This window comes from Peromyscus californicus, unplaced genomic scaffold (genome assembly GCF_007827085.1).
Source record: "Peromyscus californicus insignis strain IS unplaced genomic scaffold, ASM782708v3 Scaffold_19__1_contigs__length_69161282, whole genome shotgun sequence".
Taxonomy (NCBI): Eukaryota; Metazoa; Chordata; class Mammalia; order Rodentia; family Cricetidae; genus Peromyscus; species Peromyscus californicus.
The window spans coordinates 37,103,102-37,130,912 of NW_026294491.1; the positions used below are offsets into that span (position 1 = coordinate 37,103,102).

At 45.4% G+C, this 27,811-nt stretch overlaps 1 protein-coding gene across 7 annotated transcripts in view; it reads right to left on the reverse strand.

Annotated features, from left to right (window-relative positions):
- The window catches only part of Inpp4a (inositol polyphosphate-4-phosphatase type I A), a 129,094-nt gene that overhangs the window by 43,837 nt on the left and 57,446 nt on the right, over positions 1-27,811 (reverse strand). For all 7 annotated transcript variants that reach the window (XM_052745139.1, XM_052745138.1, XM_052745134.1 and 4 more), the window contains exons 2-11: positions 16,374-16,435; positions 15,297-15,506; positions 14,802-14,846; positions 7,256-7,374; positions 5,005-5,121; positions 4,647-4,726; positions 4,336-4,447; positions 3,454-3,544; positions 2,865-3,012; positions 1,306-1,436 (exon numbers count right to left, since the gene is read on the reverse strand). In XM_052745139.1, coding sequence (XP_052601099.1) covers positions 1,306-1,436; positions 2,865-3,012; positions 3,454-3,544; positions 4,336-4,447; positions 4,647-4,726; positions 5,005-5,121; positions 7,256-7,374; positions 14,802-14,846; positions 15,297-15,402 — 949 coding nt within the window. In that variant the 5' untranslated portion in view covers positions 15,403-15,506; positions 16,374-16,435. The remainder of the gene's footprint in view (positions 1-1,305; positions 1,437-2,864; positions 3,013-3,453; positions 3,545-4,335; positions 4,448-4,646; positions 4,727-5,004; positions 5,122-7,255; positions 7,375-14,801; positions 14,847-15,296; positions 15,507-16,373; positions 16,436-27,811) is intronic.

Genomic DNA, 27,811 nt, shown 5'->3' on the forward strand with positions numbered 1-27,811 from the left:
AATGACAACAGAAGAGTGAAGAAATCAACATTCCAACTAGCAAGAAACGATACATCTGTGGCTCTCCTGCAGACAGCAGCCGTGTGTCCTGCCTTTTGTCACATGAGTCTGACAGCCACACAGTGACTCTCAGACCTTCCGTGTGCCTGTCTTGTGACATTGCAAGAAATACAACCAAGGCCTGTACTGAACTAAGATTCAGAATAGCTGGGTGCTTTTGACATCTAGAAGCTCTAGCCTAGTAAACTCAAGTTTGCACGGATTTTACACTTTCTCAAGAGCGTTTATCCAGCATGGGCAGCTGCCTCAACCCTTCAAGCAAATGCTGCCATCTCTCTAAATGATGCACTTGGACTTGTCTGAGCCTGGACCAGTCCCACGCACCACAATCTTGTCTGAGCTCTGATTTCCTCTCAGCTAAGTTTATGGACAAGTTCTTATATTCTGTATGAAAGTCACATTAAGGGTTTAAGAGTTTCCTTAAATTGACAAAGCATTATATAGAAGAAAAGACATCAAAGATAAAGAATACTTTGAAAGAAAGGAGGAAAGGGAAGGGAAAAATGCTGTAATTATATAATAATCTCAAAAATAAAATAAAAGTGCATCTTTATAAAAAAATCATAAGAAAAAAAGTACTTTGAAAGACTAAAACAATTAAGAAACAAAAAATTCATTCCACTTGGAATAAAAAGAAAATAGATTTAAAAAATTCACACAGTTTGAAAATCAAATATCATTTTCAAAAATAAACAGTGGCAGGGTGCTTTCCTGGCATGCAGGGAGCCCTGGACTTGACTCCCAGCCTCCAGCCTGGGGAGAAGAAAAAGCAAGTAAGAAAAAAAAAAGTTGAGCTGTCTGAACTTTAATTTCTCTGTTAAGCCTTAAAATAGAGAGTTGCACCCTGACAACTTACACATTCAGTAAAAATGACATTGAATATTTAAACTAGAATACTACTTTGCTTCAGGCAGATAGCTCATATCCTTTTGGTCCTGAGTGGTGTAAGACCAAGAAGAACCCACATGAACCAAGATAACCTAAGAACCTGCCTTGCTTCAACCTTATCCTACAGTGGCTGTTTTAGGAAATAACACCATAGAAAGACTTCTTGCAATTCACCAATTTATCATTTTAATTAAGATCTGAAAACCCCAGAGTTGAAATAATTCACACCTACATGAGAATCTATTTTTAAAAACCCACTCAAGATACTCAGTGAGAGTCTGAGCAACCCAGGCCTTCAGATACCCGGTTGGGAATGTGGGCTATGCACGCACCTTGGGAGGACAACAGCACACCCACCTTTGTACTGATGGAGGTCAGTCAGGTTTTCCTGGTAGGTGAGGATGATGGTCTGATACTGGGTGACAATCTGCCTCCGGAGGCTCTCCCAGCAAGGAGACAGCTCCCCCAACTCTTCCAGCTCACACACTCTGTAAACAAGACACACATAGCAGGCCACAGGGCTGACTCACCTCCCCTGGAACTGTGACGAGAACCCATAGAGTACAGGAGAAGCAGCTGTGCTGCTCTGGGGGCCCAGCCAGCAGTTACACCGCCAGTCTAAGGGGCAATCAAGTGGCCAGTCACAAGGTGATGCGAGTGATCACTGAGCACATGGGAAGCACATGGAGAAACTTTATAGGAACTCGGGTCCATGCTCAAGGCCAACAGTGGGTGTGGGGAGAGGAAAGAGCAGTTAAGGAGTAGCTCTGCCTGCTGACCTTGAAGGTACCTCTCAGGCACTGGTACAGTTCTCTGCAGGAGGATGACATTCCAGAACAGAAGGGACAGGGGATGTGAGAAACCACTCACCTCCCCACCCTCACTCTAACAACTCCCTCTCCATGTCAAGCACACAGCGACAGTCTCACACTTCGGGGAGTGGCCCCCATCTCCCTTTCTGAGCATCCTTGCTGCCCACACTGAATGCTGCCAACCACTTGGCTCTAAAGCCCCTGCCTAATGAAGGGGCTCTTTCCAGCAGTAATGCACAGTGAAACGGAAGGCAGGCAATAGCAAAAGATCACAACATGAGAGTGAAGGGGGTGGCTCAGTGGATGAAGGCGCCTGCTGCTAAGCCTGACAGCTTGGGTTAGAGCCCCAAGAACCACGTGGTGAGAGGAGAGGACGGAGCCACAAAGCTGTCCTCTGACCTCCACATGACACCACGGCACATACACCCCAACCCCAGTGTGGTGACAATTAAACTATGAAAACGGAAGATGCCCAGAAACTGACAATAGCTATATAAGTGTGGATAAGTAACAACTATACATTAAAATTAGGATACAAATATGTACATAGACAGAATAAAACAGCAAAATACTAGTTTATAAAATTTAGATGAAAGGTATGTGGTACTCACTGTATTCTTGTTATTTTTCTCAAATTTTGATTTTTTCCAGGGTGAAAATGGAAACATCTGTTTTAGGATACTGGGACTCTGCTTACATTAGTTAATCAGTTTAACATTGATTTAGAAAAAGGTGTGGAAGTCATAGTCTGAGATAAACAGGAAATAGCCTCACCCTTACTTGGAACTGAAAAAAAAAATATGCCCAGGATGAGAACTTTGCTCTGTGGAAGGAGAGTACCCTGGAGGATCGTCTTCCGAGCTCTTATCTCTGTGGCCCCAAACAGGATGAATGAGAGGAAAAAGACACAGGCAAAGGGAAGACGCACTGACGTTAGCCAAGCCTCGGGGGCTTCAAGAACAATCTGTGAGTCAGAGGAGCAAACTAAGGCTTTGGAAGGCTAGGGCCACAAAGCCAGCATGCAATGGAACCTGGGTCTGCAGAGCCTAAGGCATGTGCATATGACATGGGGTGGTGCGTGCTCATCCTCTCCATGTGGCTCACCTGGCTGCATCTTCTTCCAGCAGCAGCTTCACAAACTGCCGAGGCACGTGCAGGGAGAGGACACTCTCTGCCATCTGCTCCAGGATCCGTAGGTGGTTGCCATCAGTGGTTGGGAACCGGTACATGCGGCAGATGGCGCCACCGAACACTTTGGTGGGAACACAAGATAGGCTGTGGGTGAAATGGCTGTAGACCTGCCTGCATGGTTCCCCTTACTCAGGCCCTCAAGGACCCTCAAGCCCTGTTTTCCCAAGAAAGCTAACCAGCAAGCAAACAACAACAACAAACACCAAAAAACCACTTAAACCAAGCCCCGACAAATGGCTGTACCGACCCTCGTCCCTATGTCAGAAGATGGAAGTAACTAAAGTGTAAGGAGCTGGGCGGGAGCACTGTCAGTCACTAACGGCAATGTCAAGTGAGAGTGAAATAAGGAGGCCCTTCCTTAAGGGATCACGACTCTGCATACTGTGGGAAATGCTGTACTGAAGAACAGCAGCAGACGTAGGACTGGGGGCATGTCTGTGACAACCACGGCACATGGACAGTCACAAGAAAGGCAAGGGCATCAACAGAAGAAGCTGCTTACCTGATTTCAGCAAGGTGTCTTTTCGCAAAGAAGCATATTTGGATCGGATTCCCAATGCCTCGGTCAAGCTCTCGTCAACAGGCAGAACCATCTGATGACAGGTTCAGAAAAGCAGAAGAACACTGAGACCGAGGACTCCAGAGCGGCCGCAGAAATGAGGCCTCGTGCATCACACAAGACCTGACAGCTGAATGTGCAGTGTACAAGCTGCCCAGCCATACACACTGACGTCCCTCCCCATACTCCACGCATGCCCACTTTTCATTACATGCCTGTCTTCTAAGTGATTTCATCTCGGGTCTCAGTGTTCTGGTATCAAGAATATCCTTAGTGCTAGTGTCCTAAGCATACTTCAGGCAAAATAAGGTAGCTTTGAATTTTATAATGCTTCCTTGATAGTGCTGCGCTCTTACATTGGAATTCTCATCTGGTAATAGTGTCTGGGTGAGAGACTGTGTGGGCTATGAGGAGACAGAGGCTAGGAAGGGACAGTCCTGAGACGAAGTAGGTGTGAAGGAGGTGACTGTGTCTAGGAAAGATAGTTACTACCAGAATATAATGGGGGGCACAGGTCTTCATCACCTCTTCACTCACACCTTCCCACATATATGCCTCTAGACAAGATATTCTGCTCTCGATCCTGTGTCATAGAAGTGGTCAGTGTGGTACAGAGAGCACAGACTAGTTCCAGGTCAGCAGGGCTTTGTATGTCAGACAGGAGCCCTTCCGTTCCATGCGACATCATACCCAAGAAGGACGTGGGAGCCCATGGAAGGCAGTATCAAACAGCAGGCCCTGCCCCTGACTGAGCACAGATAGGCACGAAGATATTCAATCCTCCTATACGGAGATAGGAGGGAGATGAGAAAGGTGCCCACTCACCCTCCCGTTGACAGTGTCCAAAGACCGGGTCACAGGGGGCCGCTGGTCGGACTTCTCCTCCATTTGCCAGCCGATCACAGTTATGTTACCTACTCGGTCACTCTCTGCAGACCTGCAACAAGCATCGTGCCTTGATAAGAACTAGTTTGAAGGCAAAGTTCAGCCATCCTGGGTCATCAGGATCCTGAGAGCAGCAAGGCACCATCCTGACAGACTCTCTCCTCGGCAGACACTACTGTCTCCCCCTAGACAGTCTCTAGGAGGATGGAGGGGCAAAACTTCAGACCCTTTCAAACAAAGCAAACACCAACCTCAGTGTCAGATGCAATCTGTGATGCCTGTCCTGGAGCAGATCTTTGACAACGAATGTTCCAGAGCCCAGTAAATACATCTGAGGGAGACAGGGAGAAGCAGTATAAGGATACTTGGTGTCCCTCTGATCCACATACCGCAACACAGGGAAACTGGGTGGTTCCTATAACACCCCCTCCCACCTTCACCTCATGAACGCATCACAATGCTCACAAGTGAATTCCAAGACACAAGTGTGCTCTGATGTAGCTTAATTCATAAGGCAGTAGTGAACTCAATCTTGTGCTCACACCTTGCTCGGACTGTTACATAACTATTAGTGAAGGGAGACTGTTCCCAAACCGCGAGTTACTTAACTGTTCCCTGAGATCTATCTTTGACATCGTACACAGACAGCTTGATTTGTGTCATCTGGTTGATGAGGGAGTCTTGAAAGAAGGCGATGCTGCTCAGGAAGATAGGATTGTTGGTTCCCTAGAACAGAAAACAGAGGTGGATTCTATTTTAAGGAATTGTTTTTAAACCGTCCTAACATTTTCTGAATGAGGAAATCAACAGTTTTACTGATTTGTTCAACACAAACACTAATGACAGCACAAGACACCAGCCACAGAACCTGCTTTCCAAGAGGGAATACAGCCTGACAAGCTATCTCGTCATGATCTGACATGACAAACAGGCCCGCCCCCTGCAGACGCTGTGCAGAGGACTCACTCCTAGAGGTTTCCCGCTCAGGGGAGGCTTTTCTAACCTGAAATGAGTTTGGGTTTGCCAGCCACATGTATTCTTGGCAGTACGGTTTTCAGTGTGCTATATATTCCGACTGTTACTTAGGGCTGTTCCTGACAGCTGTGTGCACAGGCAGACAAAGAGGAAATGGCCAGTTTCAGTGATTATTTCTAGAATCCTGTGTTTGGAATAATTAAAGCTGACCTTTTAAGAGCAGTCCTCTTTTAGGACAGGTTCTAGTTTCTAGATCACAGGTGTCTATTTTCTGGCAGCTCTGCCTCAGCGATCCATCATACCCTTCTCGCTCTTTCAGCAATGCTAAGTACCTCAGCCAAACAGTTACTGGGCCCCCTTTGTACCTGAGTGATGCCCCGCATCCCCACCCTCAGCAGCCATCTAGTCTCTCAGTACCTGCTGGGCAGCCCCTCCTAGGGGTTCTGCTGAGGCCTCCCCATCTTCCCTCCATGTGCCCTGGGAAAGCAGGCTGAAGATCTGGGACTCAGCCTTGGTACTCCTTGTCTGTGGAGCAGGTTTGACTGGAGACCACAAACCCCTCCTACATGGTCTCCCTCCAATGCCTCTTCCATACAGCTGGTCTCCCACTCCTCTCTTCCACTAGAGGCACCCTGCACACACACCCCCCAGACACCTGTCAGGTCATGAGATGTCCTTGCACAAGTCCTGCAGAGCTGGCTACTGTGCGGATCCCAAGTACCCTAGCTCAGCCTACAAAGTTTGCTTCTTGCACACACCAAGAAAGATATAGTTATTTCTTAAAACTCCCATGATGCTCTGCTATCACCCTGCCTTCACATAACTATGTACAACAGACTTACCTACAAGATGTGCAGAGCCAGGACCCCACCTGGGCTTGCTGTGGCAGAATTCCCTGAAGTCCTACCTAGGAAGCCTGCTGGAAGGGTACTGCTCCTGTGTCCTCACCCTGATACCCCAATGCTCCCCATGCTTTCCTGTGCATGGAAGTGACCAGGTAAATTTCAGCCCCTCCCCCATGGGAAACTCTTGAGGGCAAGGACTGTGCCCTTGTGGGTTTGGTACCAACAATTAGTACAGTGCTTGGCATGAGGCCACTGCTCAACAAGTGCTTAGACCATATACAGCCTGACTTGGAAATAAGCTTCTGAGAGACTCTCAGAAGGGCCTGGTTTCTAAACAGAAAACTTGAGATCAAATTATATATTATTATGTTCTTATATAAAAATGCAGAAATATAAAAAATAAAAATGGAGCTTAATGTGGTAATAATTGGTAATAAATTGGTAATTATTCATATTACAAATAAAGCCCTGTGAAACTCCTACACTTCATGTCATAACTCATATACATAAATGATATATATATACATACATACATATATATATACATACATATATACATATATAACTCAACTACCTAAAAATATTGTAAACTTTCCTAAGTAAAGCTATATAAATTATTTTAAAAAGCACACAACACAAAACACAAAAGAATGCAAAAGTGAAAGTTGATAAAATCACAGCCATGTCCCAGTCTAATAGGAAACACTCTCCCAGGCACTGAGTAATGAGTAATAATGATAGCAGCCAACTGGAAGTGACAGGAAGAGTTGGGTCTCATCTCTTAAAGGCAAACCAGCCATAGGATCACATCTTTAGAACAGCAACCAATAGTTCATCAGAACTCATGAAGGATGTGGCCGACTAAGGGACACCTGGGGGAGCATGACAGAAAGTATAAACGAACAGAAAGTCATGGGAAATAACTCACAAAAACGGAACTGAAGCCTCAGATGCCCAAGAACTGAACAGCCCTTCTGCCAGGGCCACAGACAGCCATGAGCATGCGGGTTCCTCGAAGGAGAGGGACCAGCAGCACCCACCTCGATGATCTCCGTCTGCGCATGCTTCGTCCAGAACGCCTGCGGAGGGGTGGTGACACTCACAGCCACAAAACTATTTGGTTTCCGATCTAGCGATGGAGTGTGCAACTCACTGCAAGCTACAGGATCAAGACGGGAAAAAGAACCCTTTGCACCAAGTTTTAGTTAGTTCATTGCTCTAAACAAACCCACAGAAAGCTTAAAATAATACCCCCAAGGACACCACGGTCCCACTGCCAGCAAGAGAGGGGATTAGGAAAGCCTGTTTTCTCACTCTGTTTCCCTTCTCCCTCCTCACGATATAGTAAGGCATGAGTGGAGTGGAGCCTGTGCTGAGGGTGGCCTTTCAGGTTCCCAGAGAGTGGAATTCAGAGTCAACAAATGAGCTCCCAGGCAACACATGCCTGCAGATTATGACTGCTGTGGCTAAGTATGATAACCCTTGAATCCCGACATATAGATGATGCTATTAACAAAATTAAAATTCTATAACAAAATAAAGCTCTTTCCAAAAGGAAAAGTCAATACTTATAACCCATATCAAATGTAAGATTTCTTGAATGTTTCTTTTTAGAACTAAACAGAAGTTGGACTATTTCAGTTAGATAAATCTGTCATACTATGACCTCAAAACTACATCCTAAGTCTGAAGCAAGTCTATCACAAAAATGACCCCAGGAAGAATTATCACACCGCACTGACTCCCACATGCTCCCTGATACAAAAATAACTGAAAGGGGGAGAAAATGCTCAGCCATTGAACTTGAATATGCCATCGATAAGAATTCAACATTTCCTTACTTGAAAGATATTAAGGGGCTAGATATTCAGCTGCTCTTCCAGAGGACCCAGGTTCAATTCTCAGCATCTACATGGTAGTTCACAACTGACTGGAACTCCAGTTCCAGGGAATTCTATGAACTCTCTTATGGGGACCAGGTAGAGTGAGTGAGTGCATGTATGCGTGGTGCGTTCACACGCGCGCGTGTGTTCGTGTGTACTCATCTGCTGAGTCGGTTTGGCTGGAGACCACAAACCCCTCCTACACGGTCTCCCTCCGGTGCCTCTTCCACACAGCTGGTCTCCCACTCCTCTCTTCCACTAGAGCCACCTGCACCCCCGCCCCAGACACCTGTCAGTGTCTTACAGGTGCGCATAAAATGTCTTTACAAACTAAGAAGGGCACTAAAATTTACTAAGTCTTTCAGCTTTTCAAGACAACAAAAGTCCTGGGCTAGAGGTAGTGACAGCTGTACAGCTGTGCAAACGCATCTAATGCCACCATGTACACTTACAACAGTCAAAGTGGTAGTTACCATGTGATCTGTGTTTTCAGCCCTACTAAACACACACCACCAACTCTAACTCTACACGACACCCTCACAGCCACCATTGGTAAGAGACATGCCAAGAACAAGATGGCAGGAAGACAGTAAAAATGAAAAAAAGAAAAACCTGAAAGAATTAAGAAAATAAGGCAGGAGGAGATGCACATTTGTAGATTAGAGAAGACCAATGCCTTGCTGTAACTGTAGCTGAGGCAGTGAATTCTTCATGATCACTGTCCCCTGAAGTACCCCTCCATAGTCTCAGACATTTGAGCACTGAGATCCTAGTTGGTGACACTCTCTGGGGAGGTTTGGAAATGAGGCTTTACTGGAGGCAGTGCATCATTAGGGAGGGCTTGGAGAGTTGAAGGCCTCTCCCCACTAGTAGTTGTTCTTTCAGTGTTTGAGGTTCACGGTGGAAGACCTCGGCTTCTGCTCCAGCCAACATGGCTACAGCTCGCTGCCATGCCTCCCCCTACATCATGGACTTTCCCTCTGGATCCCAAATAAACTCTTTCTTCTGTAAGTTGCCTTGGTCATAGTGTTTATCACAGCAACAGAAAAATAACTAATATACTGCCCAAAGACAAATCACTTTTTGGGGCTGTAATTATTCAGTACCTACCATTAACCTTACTGCACCAGTTATCTGTCCCACCACACACACATTCATGTGCCATTTTATAGTCACTGTTCACTTAGCTAGAGAGACACCCTCCCGGTTTTGGAGTCTCAATCTTTTCTACCGTGAATTTCTATCTGGAATCATCTGCCTGCTCCTGAGTAGCACCCCATAGCATTGTTGAGACTGCAAGGCTAGGGGCTGACACATCCTTTCAGTTTTTAAGGTTTGAACATTCTTACTGCACCTGAATGACTGAAGGATATTTTCTCGAGGTAGTTATTTTCCCTAAGACTTTTAAATATATTGTCTCAGAGTTTCTATTTTTTTCCTGCTACAAAACCAGAAGTCAGTCTAATTATTGCTATGATGAGCTCTCTGTCTCTCTCTCTCTCTCTCTCTCTCTCTCTCTGTCTCTGTGTCTCTGTCTCTCTGTGTCTCTCTCTCGGTGTGTGTGTGTGTGTGTGTGTGTGTGTGTGTGTGTGTGTGTGTGTGTGTGTGTTGGCAGTTTTTATACTTTCCCTGAGTTTGACTTCCAATACTTCTACTATCATGCACCTAGAAATCTTCTTTCTTACTTTATTAGCTTGGGAAAAATGCTTAACTCTAAGTTTTAAACCCTTGTTTTCTCTTGAATACAAATAGATTAAGCACTTTCATGTCTTTTGTGGGCATTGTTAGCTTGTTTTTGAGACACGATCTTACTATGTAGCCCTGATGGCTGGAACTGACTATGGAGACTTAGAAGGCCTCAAACCCACAGAGATTGGCCTGCCTCTGCTTCCCAAGTGCTAGGATTAAAGGTATGTTCACCATGCCCAGTCCATCTTCTGATGTACATTCTCAGGAAAAATGTTTTTTTCTACTGAATAAACTCTGGCTTAAGCCAAATATAGCCAAGCCCTACAAGTGTTTTTTTTTTTCTTTTCCTTCAGAAAATGGCCAGATAATGATAGTTATCTTAAGAATGGGGGCTATGTAAGGTCTCTGGTTTTGCTGAATACATAATCCTAGGTGGGCTTCCTTTTTAAGAATTTGCAATGTTATTTTTCATCTAGAAGCATGTAAGATTTTTCTCTTTCCCTGAGAATTTGCAAGTTTCAGGAGACACTTGCTGGTGGACACACTGGTCTTCGGCCAGCCCTTCTACTAGGGAAAGACAGTTCTGCTACTTTGAGTCTGTGTTCCTCTTTCTGTCTCTCTCAACTCTGATCTCTGATTTGTTAGCCACCAAAGGTTACAATGCCAAATTATGTCTTATCTCTCACTCAAAAATCTATAATCTATGCCTCTTGATACTTTTTGAATTGGGGTTGTTATTTATGAACTCAGTCTTCAACGGAATACCTTTGGCTTTTCAGTGTTTTTATGAAGATAATTCATCATCCCAAAGTCCTCACAGAATTGTATAACCATTACAACCGTCTACTTCCTTAATATAGCCACATTTCAAAAGAAAAAAATCTATACCCACCAGCAACCGCTCATCATCCCTCTTCTCCAACCCCCAGAAACCACTAATCTCTTTCTGTGTAGCTCTGTCTCCTCTGGACATCTGTATATAGTAGGAGTATGTGGGGTGTGCCCTTTTGTGGCTGTCTTCTTCCACTCGGCAGCTTTTTGAGCCCCGCTAATGCTACAGCATCTATCAGTACTTTGTTCCTTTCTATTAATGAGTAAGTCCTGAATGAACACACCACATACTATTCCATTGGTGGATGCTTTGACTGTTCTACCTCTTGGTTACTACTCACAATGTTGTAAACACTTGTGAACTAGTTTTTGTTGAACATGTGTCTTCATCTGTTTTGAACTTCTCTGCTGAATATGTAATCCTAGTTTGGCTGCCTTTTTAAGAATTTGCAATGCTTCTGAACCTCATCCTTCTTTCTTCTTTTCTTCCTCCTCCTCCTCCCACCCCCTCCTCCTCCAGTATTCTTAAGCAGGGACTAACTGTGTAGCTCACAGTTGGTTGCTGCTTTTTAAATTCTGTCCTTGGTTTTCGACAGTTTAGTTAGGATGAATCCAGGTATAGATCTCTTTGGGGTTTATCTCGGTTCTGATTGAAAAGGACATTTAGCAAGTTTTATCTTGATGAAATTTCAGAACATGGGAAATAAAACTAAGATCTTAAAATCTCCAGCTGGGGCTGGAGAGATGGCTCAGCAGTTAGGAGAGCTTGCTGCCCTAATGAGGCTCTAGCATGACTGATGGAATTCAGATCCTAGCACCCATGTCTGGCTGCTCTCAAATGCCAGGAACTCCAGCTCCAAGAGATTTGGGCACACACACACACACACACACACACACACACACACACACACACACACCCCACTACTACTACCAATTAAAAAAAAAGTCCAGAAGACTGAGAAAGCACTTTTAATTGTATTTCCACTGGAATTTTCTGACCATGCAAACTCAGTGGAACCGAACAGCCAGAGGCTGCGAGTGTCAGCTCCGAGGAGTCTCAAACAGCTTTCCAAATAGCTTCTCTTCCCCCACATCCATTTCCTGGATGAAGAGTGTGCTTGACCCAAAATGGGGTAACCTGAGGTGGGAAATGACACTGTTCCCAAGAAACGGTTCACACTGGGCAGAGGGTAAAGAAATCCCATGTGGCTTTTGATAAGCAGTGTTTGCTTAAGTGTCAGTATGTAGAACGTGACTTTAACCAAAAGCTGCAACTGAAGTGACTGAATATAGAAAACGGATGAAGAGACATCCACGACATTTCTCAGCCAGCAAATCAGAAGCAGTGATGGAGCCCTGCAGTGAGACTTGCCCAGGAGGAGAGCCTAAGAAGGTGGCGGGCGAGGAGGGATTTCAGGAAGTGGATCTCACCTCCACCCCAGCCTCACTGCTTCTCAGATGAGCAGAAGCAAGATGACTAAATAGGCAAATATTCTGAACTGTAAAAGAAAAAAATCAATCAAAGAAACTGGAAATTTTTGAACGACAACAGATTGTTGTAAAAGCTTTCATTCAGAGAAAACTGTTCGAGAGAACCATCTGGGGATTGGGGTCTACAGCCTTCCAGTGTTTGTTTGGCCGTTCACTCAGCAGAGTGAGACCTACAGAGTTTGAACGAATTGGTGGTAGAAATGGATTTACTTAGAAATATGTCATCCCAATATTCCTGATAGGCTTTTCTCATGTACCAAAGTCGCTGGCATCCTTTAATGTTAATAGATATGGGCCCTGCCTCATTATTTCAGATGCTACAGAAGAGACTGCAGGGCCATGTTGTTTATTTTAACTAGTCTTCTGTTGGCCAGTCTTTGGCCACCTGAAATCATGGTGAAAACCAGTAGTCAGAAGTCACCATAATGGACAGGATATGATTGGAGACCTTCTATAGCCCCATTCTTAAGATAACAATCATTATTTGACCATTTCTGGAAGGAAAACAAACAAACTTGTCTTTACATAGTGGAAAGAAACAGCTTTTTTTTTTTTTTTCCTGAGACTGTCCATCAGAAGCAATCAGGCTGAAGCTCAAGCTGGGCTGGACTTGCAGCTCAGTGGTGGAGCACCTGAAGTCCTGATTGCATCTTTACCATGACGATGGCAGCAGCAACCAAATCAGTCACTGTTTCTTTAAATACTGCAGCTGAAGAGGACAATACTGACACGTAAGGCAGACAAGCAGGTGACCAGAGAAGCTTAGCAGAGAATGAATACTTCAAAGAAAAGCTAGGCAGTGAAGGACAGGACCAGGCCCTCTGCAAAGCTCTGACATTCATGGAAGCCAGCACACGTAGGGGGTTATGCAGATGTCTGAGGACATCTGAATGCTCAGAAAAGAACTGAGGAGATGATGAGTGATCACCTTAGACTACCCACCCTTGGTGGTCAGCAGAAGCAGGAAGTGAACCCTGAAGATGTGGAACAATATGCGCACACACACTTAGCAAAACTCACACCAAAAGTCTTTAGTTCTTTGAGCTTTAAAGAGTTTTCTATCCAGCCAGGTGTGAGATCTCTGTGAGTTCCAGGCCATCTAGGGCTACACAGTGTCTCCAATATATGTAGTATATCCATTCAAATTGAACTTGACCACTAAGTGACCTAGCAGTCACTCCAGGATCCACACATGACGAGAGGCTACTAATGAGCAGATGTTTGACTTACTAAGAAACTAGGTAAAGTATGAGGAAAATGTCTTGTTATACAGAGTATCAGTGAAGGAATTGAAACCATAAAACTAGTCATGTAGAGAATATTCAAAGTACAATAACGGAAATGAAAAATCATTAAGAGCAGCTCAACTGTGGGCAGACAAAGAAAGAGTCAGCATCTTTGGAGATGTCAACTACAATTATTTAGTCTGAAGAACAGAAAGAAATAAAAAGGACAAAAAAAAAAAAAACAGTTTCAGAGAGTCCTGGAAGATCACCAAGTTCACCAACATAGGTTTAATCAGAGTTCCGGAAGGAGAGGGAAAAGTGGGGCGGGGAGAAAGAACATTTGACAAAATGACAGCCAGGTACTTTCCAGACTTCATGGAAAACAAGATGCCTTGACAAGTATTTTTAAACTAGACTCATATTCTACAGTTCTGAAGGATTTCTTGCATTATTTTAAACTTCTTTTGTGTTCGTTTTTCCATTTTCTCTTTTAAATGATGGGCATCCTGGACCGTCCAGCTTTCTCCTGTTTCCTATGTTGCTTGCTGAGACCATTTCTTGGCTATCTCCCTGGCTTTACTGGATTTGTAAATTTCATCTGTTAGGTTTTAAACTTGTTCCTCAGCTGCCTGTTATAAGCAGTACCCCGTCACTGAGCACAGAGAGGCACTCCCTCCTTTCTAGAAGGTGTATTACAATTTCTTTGGTGTTTACTTCTACTTCTGCAATACCTGTTTTATCCAAGTTCTGGTTTTGGTTCCTGCTGTAGGCCTACCACATGGGGCTGGTAGTCTTTGACTTCTGTTTTCCTCTAAAGCACTTTTGAGGTATGCATTTCTTACAGCACACACCCATTTGAAGTGTACAGCTCAATGAGTTTTAGAAGTTCCTATGTCCACATAGCCACTCCCACCGTTGAGAACATTTCCACCCCACCACCCCTATAGGTAAAGGGAACCCGAGGCCAAACTCTTGCAAGCTTCTTCCATCCTCTGCCCTGGCCCTCATCTTCACTCTGCCAGGCATACGCCTCCACTCAGGTGACACTTCCCCTGTAGAAAGCAACCATCCACTCCCTCCAAAGAGACAATTGACTCCTGTACCAGATGTGAAACAGTGTGCCCAGCCCTGCGGTCACTGCACTGGAGCTCACTTAGCCTGCTCTGTACACAAACTCAGCACCACATAGCCTTCCAAATACTTCATTAAAGCATGAACATTTACCCCCCCGAAAGTATTGGCACCCAAGCACTGACTGCAACTTTATTCATAATAGTCTCCACTAGACACAACTCAAATCTCCATCAGCAGGTGGCTTTGCCACAGGAAGATGGTCAGTTATGAGAAGCAGCCTCTGAGATGCTCTGTCTCCTCAGAAACATCTCAGCAGTGGTGACGGCACTCAGAAGCACTCAGTAGTTCTCAGAGACAGACTAACTAACAAAAACCAAGAAAGAGGTACCTACCTAAGCTGAATTCTAAAATGGGCTCGTCTGGGTCTTGGATATTTCCTGGTAGAAGAGAAATGACAAAGTCACCCAAAACAAACCTTCCCCAGAATTTAGCTTGCATTTGTTCTGCACAAAAATAGAAACAAGAAACACTAACCCTCTAGCCCACCCCAAAATATTACAGTAGATGATTTCTATACTTTGAAACAGTTTACTTTAGAGATTCTGAAGAAATCTCAGACCCCTTTCCATTTTGCCTACTGGGAGGCAAGCCCAGGGTGCTCACCCAAGCTGGCAAAGGAATGATGATCAGTCTCACAAGACCAGTTCCCAGGGCTCTAGCTGTCCCCACCTTTTGAGTCCTACTCCAACCAGAAGGCTACAACACCAGGACACCCTCTCCCAATGGCTTAGTCACCAGCTGTCCCTGGCCCTTCCAACAGTGTTACAGCATGGAGCCCGAGTCCTTCAAGTTCCTAACCAGATGCCTAGTATAGGCCTGAGGCTCACCTGCCAGAGAGAGGCCCACCATGTCGGCTGCCACGTCGATGGTGGAAGCCCGCTGCATCGCACGGGCCCTGGCACCATGGCGAGGGCTGTGCTCTCTTGCTGTCATGATGTCATTGGTGAGGATATGCTTCTTGTTCCTGGGTCACACCTCTCCTGATTCCTCAAGGAAGAGCTGTCTCCAGGCCCTGGATTCCTAAGACGGCAGCAGCCCTAGGACACAGGGGCAAACACAGATAGGAGTCAGGAGCGTGACAATGGAGAAATTGTGTTCCTATGCCAAGAGAACAGGAGCTATGGCAAGAGGCTGAACCCAGTTCTCGTGACATGTGTGGAACTGCTCTGTAATGTCTCTTACCTTCTACTCTCTTCCTCCTCCCCACCCCTCTGTACTGTGGACCCACAGGATCCCCTTCGACCAAAATGGGCCACATTACATGATGGCCTAACTGTAATCATAAAATAAGGCTTTTATGGCTTTCTTGCTGCTCTCTAGCATCCTATTGGCAAGTCTCATAGAATCTCTACAATCATCTATCAACTCCCACAGCACAACCTCTGCTATGACAAAGACCATGTGAAGATCTCTGTTGCCCAGAGGCACTGCCCACCTTTGAGGCAGAACATGGGAAGACAAAGCCTGAAGCTCTAGCCTGACTTTCCCTTCCTTCAGCTACCCAAGTTCTGGTGTGTCTTGGTCTCAGAACTTTTCCACAGTGTCAAGCCTACCTTTAACCAAAGAGTAAGGCACTGGGGACGGAAGAGGTCGTGACAGAATGCCACTGTAGCCGGGTCAGAATGAGGCCGCCCTGGTTCAGCACAGAGCTTCCACTATGCTCTCAGAAGTAGGTTAAACAGCAAGAAGGGAACTTCAGGTTTGTCTAACCCCATGCATTTCAATCCCTGCTGGTTCTAGAAGGAACTAGACTTCACAAGTTAGGATAACCAACAGAGCTATTATTAGCCTTGTGAAGAACACCCCCTCAAAGGTATCCATATGCCCAAACACACAATCTTCTGTCTACATCTACACACCCAAAGACTTGAGCTACTACTCAGTCAATTCAACACGTGACTTACCAGACATGTTTGCTTTTGGACCACGTGGCATTGCTTCATAGAAGGACATCCAAATCCATCATCTAGGATAGAAAAGTATAACTTGATGAGCACACCAAAGATGAAATCCCTGAGAGCATGACACCCAGAAAGGTGAGAAGTCAACAGTTATTCCTATCTAACTTTTCACTCCGAAGGATGAGAAAGAAAAATGCACATTTCCTTCCACTCCAAGGGTTATCCGTCAGTGGAGTGTGGGTCTGCCCTGAAGATCCAAGAGGGAAGTGTGGTTTAGAGAAACGCAGAGTGCTGGGTCCTGGCTTGCCCACTCACAAAGCTCAGACTGACTCCAGGAGGAGCTGCAGTGTGGTTCTGAGGCTCTGCTCTCCGGTGTCTCTCAGAACTACAATGAGAGCCAAATACATATTAGTAGGAGAGGCCTCAGTGCACCCCACTGGGCTCCCACATTGCCCCCACTGCATGGTGAGCAGGTACCTTCCTGCAGAATAGAACACTCAGGCCAGACCTGCTATGAGCTGTTACAGCAGGTCTCAGGGCCCAGTTCACAGTCTCCTAAGAGTGAGAATCAGAGGACAGTTGGGCAGTGCATTCAGGCCTTGGACTGACTCATGTTCTTCTGCAGGTTGGGCTCCTAACTTTCCCACTGGAGTACACGAAGACCTCTGGCCTATGAGCCTCAGCCAGTGGGGCTATAGCCTGGCTGGAGAGCCACTCTAGACATTGCTAAAAGGGAGAAGTTATTCACTGGTCTGCTCTCATCAAACGACACACAAATCAAAACATTTGCAAGGCAAATATGGAAACTTAGAAAGCACCGAGACTACCTCAATGGCTGGTCTTAACTTGTCACAACCTAGAATCGCCTGGGAAGAGAGTCTCAGTTGAGGAATTATCTAGATCAGGTCGGCCTGTGAACAACTTTGTGGGAGACTGTCCTGATGGCTAACTGACCCAGCCCACTGTGGGCAGTCCCATCTCTGCCACCTCCCACTGGCTGGGCCCTGCCTGAGCTGAACAAGACTGAAGAAAGCTAGCTGAGAAAGCAATCCTTGACCATGGACGCATTTCTTTCTCTCTGCTCTTGCCTGCTGATATGATGTAGTCAACAGACTGCTTGAGCTCCTGATTTGACTCCACACTCCACCCTCTAATGTGATGACCTTTGAACTGTAAACCAAACGAACCTTTTCTTCTCTAAGTTGTCGATGTGTGTTCATAACAACAGAAATCAAACTAGACCAACTACTAAAATTCTACAATAACTGCTGGCAGGAATAAACAAAAGTCATCAGTGATGTAGGCATAAAGGGGAGGAGCCCGTGAAAGAGGAATATGCATGGCAAATATTTGGAAAAACTGTCAAATTCCAGCAAAGTAACACTAAATCCACCTATTCCACCTAAATTAATTCTCCAAGAGATGCCCCTCTATTCTTCCAAAATATATACTGCTGGAAGGCCTGGAGCCCTTCTATGTCGTGGATAACATTTTAGAGTGACACTATAATTTTAGAATTTATAAATTTTGTAAACAAAAAAATTCTTGCCAAGCATCTGAAAGATAGAAAAGACTCATTCACAAAGCTGCTTACTGTAAATAATGAAGACTAGAAGTAATCTAAGTGCCCAGCTACAATATGTTCTGGAACATCATGAGATACTAAAATTATTCTAATAAATCCAGAAGTCACACATAATATAAAGTGAAGCTATGAGACTACAAGGACAGACAGGCAAAGCCAAGAGCTGGCAAGGATGTAGAGCAATTGGAGCAGTGCTGTGGTGGAGTAGGAGCAGTGTAACTACTCAAGACAGCTGACCGTCCCTACCTACCAAGCTGCACACAGGACTAACTGGTGACCCATCCACCACTCGGGTACAATTCAGGGTGCAACTGCTAACAGCAATGCATGTATGGAAGTTTACGTATGTATGTGCGCACATGTGCGCATGCATGCGCGCGCACACACACACACACACACCCCATGGAGAATGTTGAGAGCAGCGACAGTCATTAACAGTGGGATTCTAGAGACAACAGAAATATTCATCATCTGTAAAATGGACAGAGCAAAACAGATGACTCACAGGGAAGGCCATCCAGAGCCCAACACGGGCAGACACTGGTCAAGTGTAGGCAGGGACCAGAGTCTGTGCTGTGATGTCAAAAGGAGGATATGGTGCAGGGGTGGGTGTCAGCTACAGAGGTGGGAGTGACTCCTGGGCTCCGAGAAGGTTCTGTTTCTTGGCTGGGGTGCAAGTTCCGAGTGACAACCCACTGAGAAGTATGTGAGCAGGTTTTGTGCCTCAGTAAGACATATACTTAATTCCTTTAATGGTGGTAACAGGGACAGCAGAGCAAACACTACCAGTTTTGCACCAGCTGCTCTCTAGTTACAACAACTTACAGAGACCAGCCATAGCCTGTGAAGGCTGTAACAAGACGGCCACCAGGTAGGAGTGGTTACAGGGAACTGTTTCCCATGTTCCATACTGCCGCCGTCGCATGTTTAAAAGGCTGCGTTAAATACTGGCTATGACTTCCTACGTGGGATGAGCTGTTGTCTCTTGACTGAGTGTAAGCTCAGTATCTCATGCCTTGCTCGCTGCCTTTCTCTCTGCCTAATAGTGAAGGGGCCAGTGAGCCCTTCCCTTGGGACAGCAGAGATGTGTCACCTCACAAATTGCCCACCTAAGCCCTGACATCTTGCTCCAGGGTGGCGGACAACCCACCGTCTCTTACCTGTGTCCTGCCCACTCCATCTGTCCACCTGACTCTGAGGAAGGTGGTTTGTGTCACATGCACTGTAAGTTCTCTGAAGATCGCAATCCTCCGCAAGGAGTATTTACATCCTAATTTTATACTAGTTCATTGGTCAGAGGAACTTTCAGGTCAAAAGACTTTAGCAGCTACTTCTCATTCTATTTGCAGGCATTTAATTATAATCTACAATTTAAATCATCAAGGTCCAGAACGCAAGGCAATTTGTACAGCTGAACTTGATTTCCCTTCTTGGTCTCATTAATTTCAGACAATTCACCAAGGATTCCTAAATTCCCGATGCCCCCAATGCTGCTCCCAGTTCTATATGAAGACTGGAGTTCATTAGAGGAGGGAAACGCACTTCAATCCAGGAGGACTAAGAATGGGGGAGAGGCTTAAGGAGCTGGAAGAAAGACAGCAACAGCTGATGAGCCTGTGTCCTTCCCCACTCCATAGTGGATAGACCCCTTTGGACAGGCCAGCAAAGGTCCTTGAAGAGAGGTCTACACCACAGACATCTGACACCCAGGAGGGCAGGGGTGGTGACAGCAGGTGGACAAGGGGTGCATCAGGATTCTAAGAGGGAGTGAATGGAATCTGAGAGATGGCAGGCAGCTGGGGAGTTTCTAAAGAACGTCTTGGGAAAGGCCTGCCTTCCCTTCTCCTTGCTGGAACAAAGGAGCCTCAAGCTGAGAAGAGACTCAGGGGCCCCTTATATCTTAGTGAGCTCTGGGAGGCTGTGGGCTGGAGCTGAAGCTGAAGGAAGGGGAGGCACTAGAACGGTTCTGGTCCATCTTAAGACTAGCATTTTTCTAAACATAGGCTCATAAAAAAGGTTGAACCAAAGGGGACAGGGAGTACTACAGACAGGGTGCATCTTCTCAAAAATCTCATGCATGTGAAAGGTATCTAAATAAAAAAAACCAACCAACCAACCAACGAACAAAAAGCCCAAATATAAGTGAGGCTCTTCTGCCCAGCCCAGCCCTATTGCTGACCCTACTCTGCAAATGGGCTCCGAGCCTTTACCATGTCACTCTCTCCACACACAAGCAGTGGGAGAGAAAGTATGAAAGACATGAGTCAGAATGAGTCAGCAGTCCCTGAGGGAGAGCCTACTTTAGAAGATGGAAAAAGAATTTCCTCTTAAAACCCCAAATCCAAGATAACTAAAATCATAGATCACTATGGCATCACCATTCACTGGCACCAAAAATGACTATGAGTAATAACCAAAGAAGACAAGGATCCTGAAGCCTTGATGGTGACTCTTGAATGAAATTATTTCTCCCTGTCAATTCTCAACTTCCAAATACCACCTTTCAAGGGGACAGCAGTCTGGATAATAGTCCAGCACCAGAGAGACAGTTGTGGGGTGTCAGAAAAAGCCTTCTCTTGGAGGAGAGGCAAACAACATGTACCCCTTTTCTTACAAGGTCCCAACCAAAGGCTAACCTGCCAAAGTTCCCCCTTTGGAACCAATGAGTTTACTGGGTTCACTTACAGAGCATGAGTGAGAGGCTACGGGCAAGAGTAAAGGTGAGCCCAAAGCAGCTGCACTAGAAAGTCTCAACCCAGCATGGGTGATGGATTCCCATAGCTACATAGACGGAGGGAGGGGCCATTCTCAACCTCCTCTAGCCTAGATACTCTAGAACCTCCAGGAACCCCCACAGCAACCCTTCCGACTCCTCTACACAATTAAGGCAGAAGTGCATTCAAACGTCTAGAAGGAGTGGCTGCAATCTCAGTTGAGCGTCCAATGACCTTCATCAACTCCTCCTCCTATGCAGTGATGTAACAGCCAACCGTACTGTGATGAGGGACCTCACAGTAGGAACTACTACTCTCATAAAAATGGAACTGTTTGGTTTAGAGGACCGATTTCTACAATACAAGGTATAAAGCTCTGACTCAGTGCAGCATGCTACAGAATGGCTAAGCATGGCTAGTGCTTAAAAAGCAGAAAAAGAAAGCTTTAGAAAATCAAGCACAGCAAAGAAAACAGTACTAGCAATGTGCATCTCTTCTCATTCACAGGCACAAACAGCTTCACCCAAAGACATCCACATACACTTGTTCTCATGAAGTCACTCAATTATTTACCTCCTGCTTCCTATTTCTTGTTTTCTGCTAATGACAATAAATAAATAACGATGGTAAATGGCTTAACACCATTTAAGTAACATGCCTCATAAGTGTAATGAATATGATAAAATGGAGTGTCTGAACCCAGATACAAATGTATACCCCAAGCCCCTATTCAGAAGGGCAGTAACAAAATTCATGTATTAAAATCCAAGGTCAATGGAATGGTACTACCAGGTGGCCCTTTAGAAGATAGGTCCCAAGGGCTCCATCCTCATAAATAGGACTGGTGCCTTACAAAAGGGCTGAATGTAATTAACCTTTCACCTTTCTGTATTCCAGTGTGTGGTGGCACAAGAAGGTCCTCACCAGATACCAAGTGCTGGCACCCTGATCTTGGAATTCCAAAGGTAAAAAATAATGTTGTTTATGAATGTCCTAGTCTCAAGTACTTGGCTATGCTAACCCATCTGCCTGACATGCCTCAGAACATCCTGGCTATTCCTTTAAACAACAGTGCAGAACAGTTATCATGGAATAGGACTGACTAGTCTTGATGGTTTCAGTTTTTTTTCTACACTCCAACCCCTCAAATTTTCCCATCTCAGTCAATGGCACTCCCCTCCTTCCTCCTCCTCTTGGCGTAGAACGGTTCTGTGTAAGCCTTTTCCTCTCTCACCCTCGTTCAATCCATCACAACTTCAACCTGCTCAGCTTCTGAAGCCCCAGGACTTGGATTCTCACAGCACTCCCAGTCTATCCACAAAAGCACAGTGACTCCTGCACACCTTCTAACAGCTTCCTTTACAAGCACTTTACCTGGTACAGCTTCTGGCCTAGGCACCCTCTCTTCTTCAGATGACAACAGACCTCCATAGGAAGGCCTTCAGGGACAACTCAGGAATTGTCACCCAGATCCCTGTGTCATCTTCAAGTCATGAAACTTCAAGAGATGTTCCATGGGAAGTAGCTTCAAAATAAGACACTTCAGGGCAAGTGCTTTAAATCATTCATGCTGAGCTAGCGTTGTGCATGAGCCTGGAATCCCAGCTACTCTGGAAGATAAAGCAGGAGGATGGAGAGTTGAGGACCTGCTGGGTCTATAGCGAGAGTTTGTGGCCAGTTTAGACAACTTAGCAAGACCCTATTTCAAAGTTAAAAGACATAAAGGGCTAGAGATATAGTCTGAAGTTAAGAGCACTTGGTAGCATGTGCAAGGCTCTGAGTTCAAACCTTGAATGGAAATAACAAAAGGATGTGAGCAACACGGGTGCCAGGCTCCCAGCGTGGGTGCTTGCAATCTGGGTGATGAGAGGTGTGTTAATACTGACTGATGTCATGCTGGGCAAGTGCCAGGGGCAAATGTGGTCGGTGCAGAGCCCCTAGCTGCCCCTGCTATAAGCAACTCTTAAACCTCACACTTCAGCCACCTTTTAAAACACCTACATTTTCTTGCTTCTGTGTCCCATGCTATTTGTTTTCTACAAATTGGCAGTTGCTGCAATGAAGAGGTGAGGGTCCACATGAAACAGGCTTTGGGAATACACGGATGAATCAAGAGGCTTCACCAGGAGCTATGTCACAAGAGAGGTAAGAAACAAACAACAACAACAACAACAAACACTTCATGAAAGAAGGGTATAACTTGAGGCTGGAATGGTGTTGGACAACATCTTCTGAACCTTCCCCTGTATGAAGGGCTTGTCTGTTCCTTTCCAGGCAGAGCACCCCATCCTCCGGGTGCCAGCACCAGGGATTATGGAGGCTGCTTCTTGGAGGCCAATCAGCAGTGTTCTTACACACTGTCCACTCATTCCCACCCACTAAGCTCCATTTGTCATTTATTACCACATACGTTTTCCAGAACTCGAAAGATAATGAACACACTGTGTAGAACCTAATGTGCATTATCAGGACTGCCTCGAGACAATGGCCACCACTGTGAGTGTTGTTCTCTCTCCCAATGTCAACAACTTCGAAAAGTCTCACTTCTTTCACTATTGTTAGCTCAGCCACTTGAAACTCACACAATTAACTGAAGGGTTCCCTGGGCTTTGGCTGGTAAAACTTTAATGCCACAGAACTTTCCAGATATGCATACAAAAACACCGTGGAAACCATCCAATATTAATTTTTTTTGTTTGTTTGTTTTTGTTTTTTTGTTTTTCGAGACAGGGTTTCTCTGTGTAGCTTTGCGCCTTTCCTGGGACTCACTTGGTAGCCCAGGCTGGCCTCGAACTCACAGAGATCCGCCTGGCTCTGCCTCCCGAGTGCTGGGATTAAAGGCGTGCGCCACCACCGCCCGGCCCAATATTAATTTTTATGAACTCTCCCACACCAGTTGAGACATGAGGTTTCCAGACAGCTAAGAGCCAAAGTGAAAAGGACAATGGCTTCTCTGTGACCCATGATCAATTATCTCTGAGTGGGAGGTCACCAGTCAATGAAAAAGGTAGCACACACCCATCCAAGCATCTTCTCAAGCTGGGTTCTGAGACACTGCTAGCGGTCTGTACAGTATGAACCTACCCCGGCTCCTCTGCGGCCAGGCAGGGGGCTCTGAACTCCAATAGCCAAATGAGCACGGTCGTTCTCTGCCAGATCTTCCTCTTCCTTTTCTTCTTTCAACAAACCTCAAGCTATTCCTAGCTGTCTTGGTCCTGTCCTGTCTTGGTGATTGCTTCAACCTCTCCCCACCCAGGGTAGCCTCTATCCCAAGCTCTGTCTCTCTCCTTCTTCTTCCCCTAGAGTGAGGCATGGCCACAGCCGCTCCTGCTTCCTAGGCCAACAATGCAAAAGGGGACATCTTCCTGGGCAGCAGCCTGCCCCCAGGCACATCAGTGCCCCTTGCCTTGTCCCATGCAGCCCATACCACACACTCTGAAGAGATGCAACAATGAAGGTGTCATGATGAAGGCAGGACTAGGACCCTTGGCCTCTCACCACATTCACTGGGCCCCTTTATCTGCAATTCAGTTGCTGGGGTTTGAGGTGCCCACACCCAATTATGGTTTGAAAATAGTAAATTCTAAAAATAATTAGTAAGTTTGAAATCATATGCCACTGTGATAAGCATGATAAAATCTCACACTGTCCTACTCTGTCCCACTCATGATATGAATCATCTTGTCTCATCTCCCTGCCACCCAGATATATAATGCTACCTTCCTGTTAGTCAATTAGTAGCCATCTCAATGGTGAGACCCACTGCATGGTATCACAGAATTCTTATCCTACTTAATATAGTAACTGTTTACTACAACACAGCAATTGTTCTGACTTATTATTGGCTATTGTTGTTTCTTACTTTGCCTGATTTATAAAAGTTAAATTTTATCACAGATATGTGTGTCTAGGAAAAACCATGGTATATAAGGTTTGGTATTATTTATAGTTTCAAGTACCCACAGGGGTCTAACATATTAAGATTATATTCCTAAAGATAAGAGAAAATTACTAGTTAACAGACAGAATGCTGCACTGCAGTATGGAGAGCCAATCTGGATGAGCTTAACGAGAAGGGCATGTCTGTCATAAAGCTAGTAGGCTGACTGAGAACACTGGAGCATGGCTAATGTGGCCCATGGACTCTAACGCCAGCAGCTCAGATGACTTTCTCAGCTCCCCTCTGCTTACTCCAGCCAGTCACCCTCTCTACAGCACAGCAGGACATAAGGCAAGCCCCAACTTTAAACTCTCCAGTGCTGGCCCCAGAGATGCTGACTGTATGGATTCTCTCCCAGCACTCTCTAGGGAAGGGAAACTCTGGGCTCAGCTGGAGCCAGATGACTCCCGGCTGTAAGGCTGGGGGTCAAATGGTAACCCATGGGACTCCCATAGTATCCATGAGCTTAGGTTGAGACAAGTTTTCTCCAGGGTTGGAAGACAGCAAGAGAGACTCGCTTGAATTCATTGTGACTTTTAGTAGCCAAGTAAGAGTCTCCTTCCTGGCCGGGCAGTGGTGGCGCACGCCTTTAATCCCAGCACTCGGGAGGCAGAGCCAGGCGGATCTCTGTGAGTTCGAGGCCAGCCTGGACTACCAAGTGAGTTCCAGGAGAGGCGCAAAGCTACACAGAGAAACCCTGTCTCGAAAAACCAAAAAAAAAAAAAAAAAAAAAAAAAAAAAAAAAAGTGTCTCCTTCCTATGTGACGTTAATTAAGGCCAAATAACTCCAAGACTCGAGTTTTCTGTTTTTATACTGCTCAAAATATATAATATAAAAAATTAAATATATAACACCAAACTAGAATTAAGTATAAGTTCTTTTTTTAGCAGAAGGGTTTTAAACAACTAGCCCCTTTCGAGATCATCCAGCAGCAAGTTGAGCAAGAAAACAGGAACCAGCAGCTAAGGTTTTCCAAACGGCAAGCTGCTGAGTGAGCAGGGCAGCCGCACAGGTAATGGTTATACCTCCCTCAACTATGAACTGCCAGTCAAAGAATCCCAAACAGCCTGCACCTGAGCATAGTCTTTGTATTTGTTTGTGTCTAGCGTTTGTGTAACAATCAGTATGGTCACAGAACAAAACAAAACTGAGCTGCTATATATATAAAAATGCAGCCCTGAAAATGCTGGTCACCTTCCTCCTCGATACTCTTCTACTTCAGCGGAGCTCTAAGCTGTAGCCACTGGAAGTGACAAACTTGAGGTGTTGCTTATGACTCCTTTCTGGTGTGAAGAGCAGTCAAGACTCCTCCCTCCGTCTGTTTATACCTTATGCTGCTCCAGGCTTAGTGAGTACTCCCTGCCAATGCACGTAAATGACCAAAGGAATGGGTCACACACATGGACACCAAGACATGCCTGTGGCCCCTTCGGGTGCTCCTCTAGTCTCTGGAGAGATACAGGTTCCCTAGAAATCTCTTTGGGTGGAAATCCTCACCAGGGAGGAAGTGCAAGTGTAGACAATACGGAAAGACAGCTTGCAAATGCCTTCCCGGGCCCATGACCCCTTGGCTGCATAGAGGGGTGTGGTGCTTTGTTTCTGTTTTGATATGTTGGGGATGGAACCTAGGAACCACTCTGCCTCTGAACTACATCCCTAATCCAGGGTTGTGATCCCTGAGTGATAGGAGATGGGAGGGAGCCTTCCTCAAGGCCATGGCTAGCAGAGGGAAGCCAGAACCTAAGTGCAGGCCTTCCTAACCCAGTGCTCCTTCTCAAATGCAAAACTGAGCACTGAGCTCATTAACTCAAGCTGCAACCACACTCTAACAAAGACACGTCTTCTTCACGTCTAGTGTTCCTCATTTTTAGCACATTCACATACGTCATTTTCATCTTACACTGTTTACTGGAATAGTATTTTCTTCCTTCCATGCCTTTTAGGACCAATATTTCAGATTCAAAACATCAAAACAGATTCGGCCTCCTTGTCCCCACCCATCATCTTGACAAGCTCTGACCAGATCTACAGTTTTCGCATCAGGGTACAGATATGTTGTGGAATAGAGTATTTGTTTAACTATATAGAGATATGCTGCATTTGTTTATGTTACAGAATAATTGTTTAACTATCTAAAGAAGTGTTGCATTTGTTTGTGCTGCATTTGTTTGACTATGTAAAGATGTGTTGTTGTTTTACCTTGCCTGCCTAAGACACCTGATAATAAAAAGCTGAAAGGCCAATAGCTATGCAGAGAAGGGATATGCAGGGCTGGCAGGCAGAGAGAAAACAGGGGCCGGCCAACCTGCAGCCAGCCCGTCGAGGGACAGACAGACACGGAGGAAGCAGGAAAGCAGGATGGACAGTACATAGATGAGGTAAACAAGCCTCAGGACAGCACATAGATTAATAGAAATGGGTTAATTTAAGTTAAAAAAAAAGAAAGCTAGCTAGAAACAAGCCTAAGCTAAGGCCAAGCATTCATAATTAATAGTAAGTCTCTGTGTCATGATTTGGGGGCTGGTGATCCAAGAAAGCCTGCAACACAGATTATCAAGAGGAAACAGTTTCAAGAAAAAGTAAAAATGGAGGCAGGAGATTGGGAGAATGCATCTGCATCACTTATGCTTGATTTCCTGTCTGAATGTGGGTGGTTTTCTCTTTTCTTCTTGTTTTTTGTTTTTTTTCTGGCACATTGAGACAAAGCATCCCAATATAGCCCAGGTTGGTCCTAAACATGGGATCCTCCTGCCTCAGTCTCCCAAGTACTGAGATTATATGAATGCCCTACTACCACACCCAGCTTGTCAATTTTTTATTAAAAATATTTCAAGATGTACTTCTCAAAAGAACAAAAGTGAATTAACAGGATAAACAGACACACCTAGTTAACAATACCAACAAACAGGACAAAAAGGCCCTGTGTTTCTCGTGGTGCAGACAGCACTAACCTAAGTATTTCATGGAAGTGGCATGTATCAGGAGGAGCTCGAGTGGGTGATGCCCCCCTCCACCTAACTCCAGGCTGGGTTCCTGTGCTGACAGGCTTGCTCTATGCACAGGGCCCCTTTGTTCTTTCTGTTCGGGCCCTTGCAATTTCCTTCCCTTTACTGTCTCCAACTGGTTTTATTCATTCGCTGGAGAACATCTTGGTCTGGAAAGTAAAGAATATGCCAAAGCATCTTAAGAAAAGTCACTTTG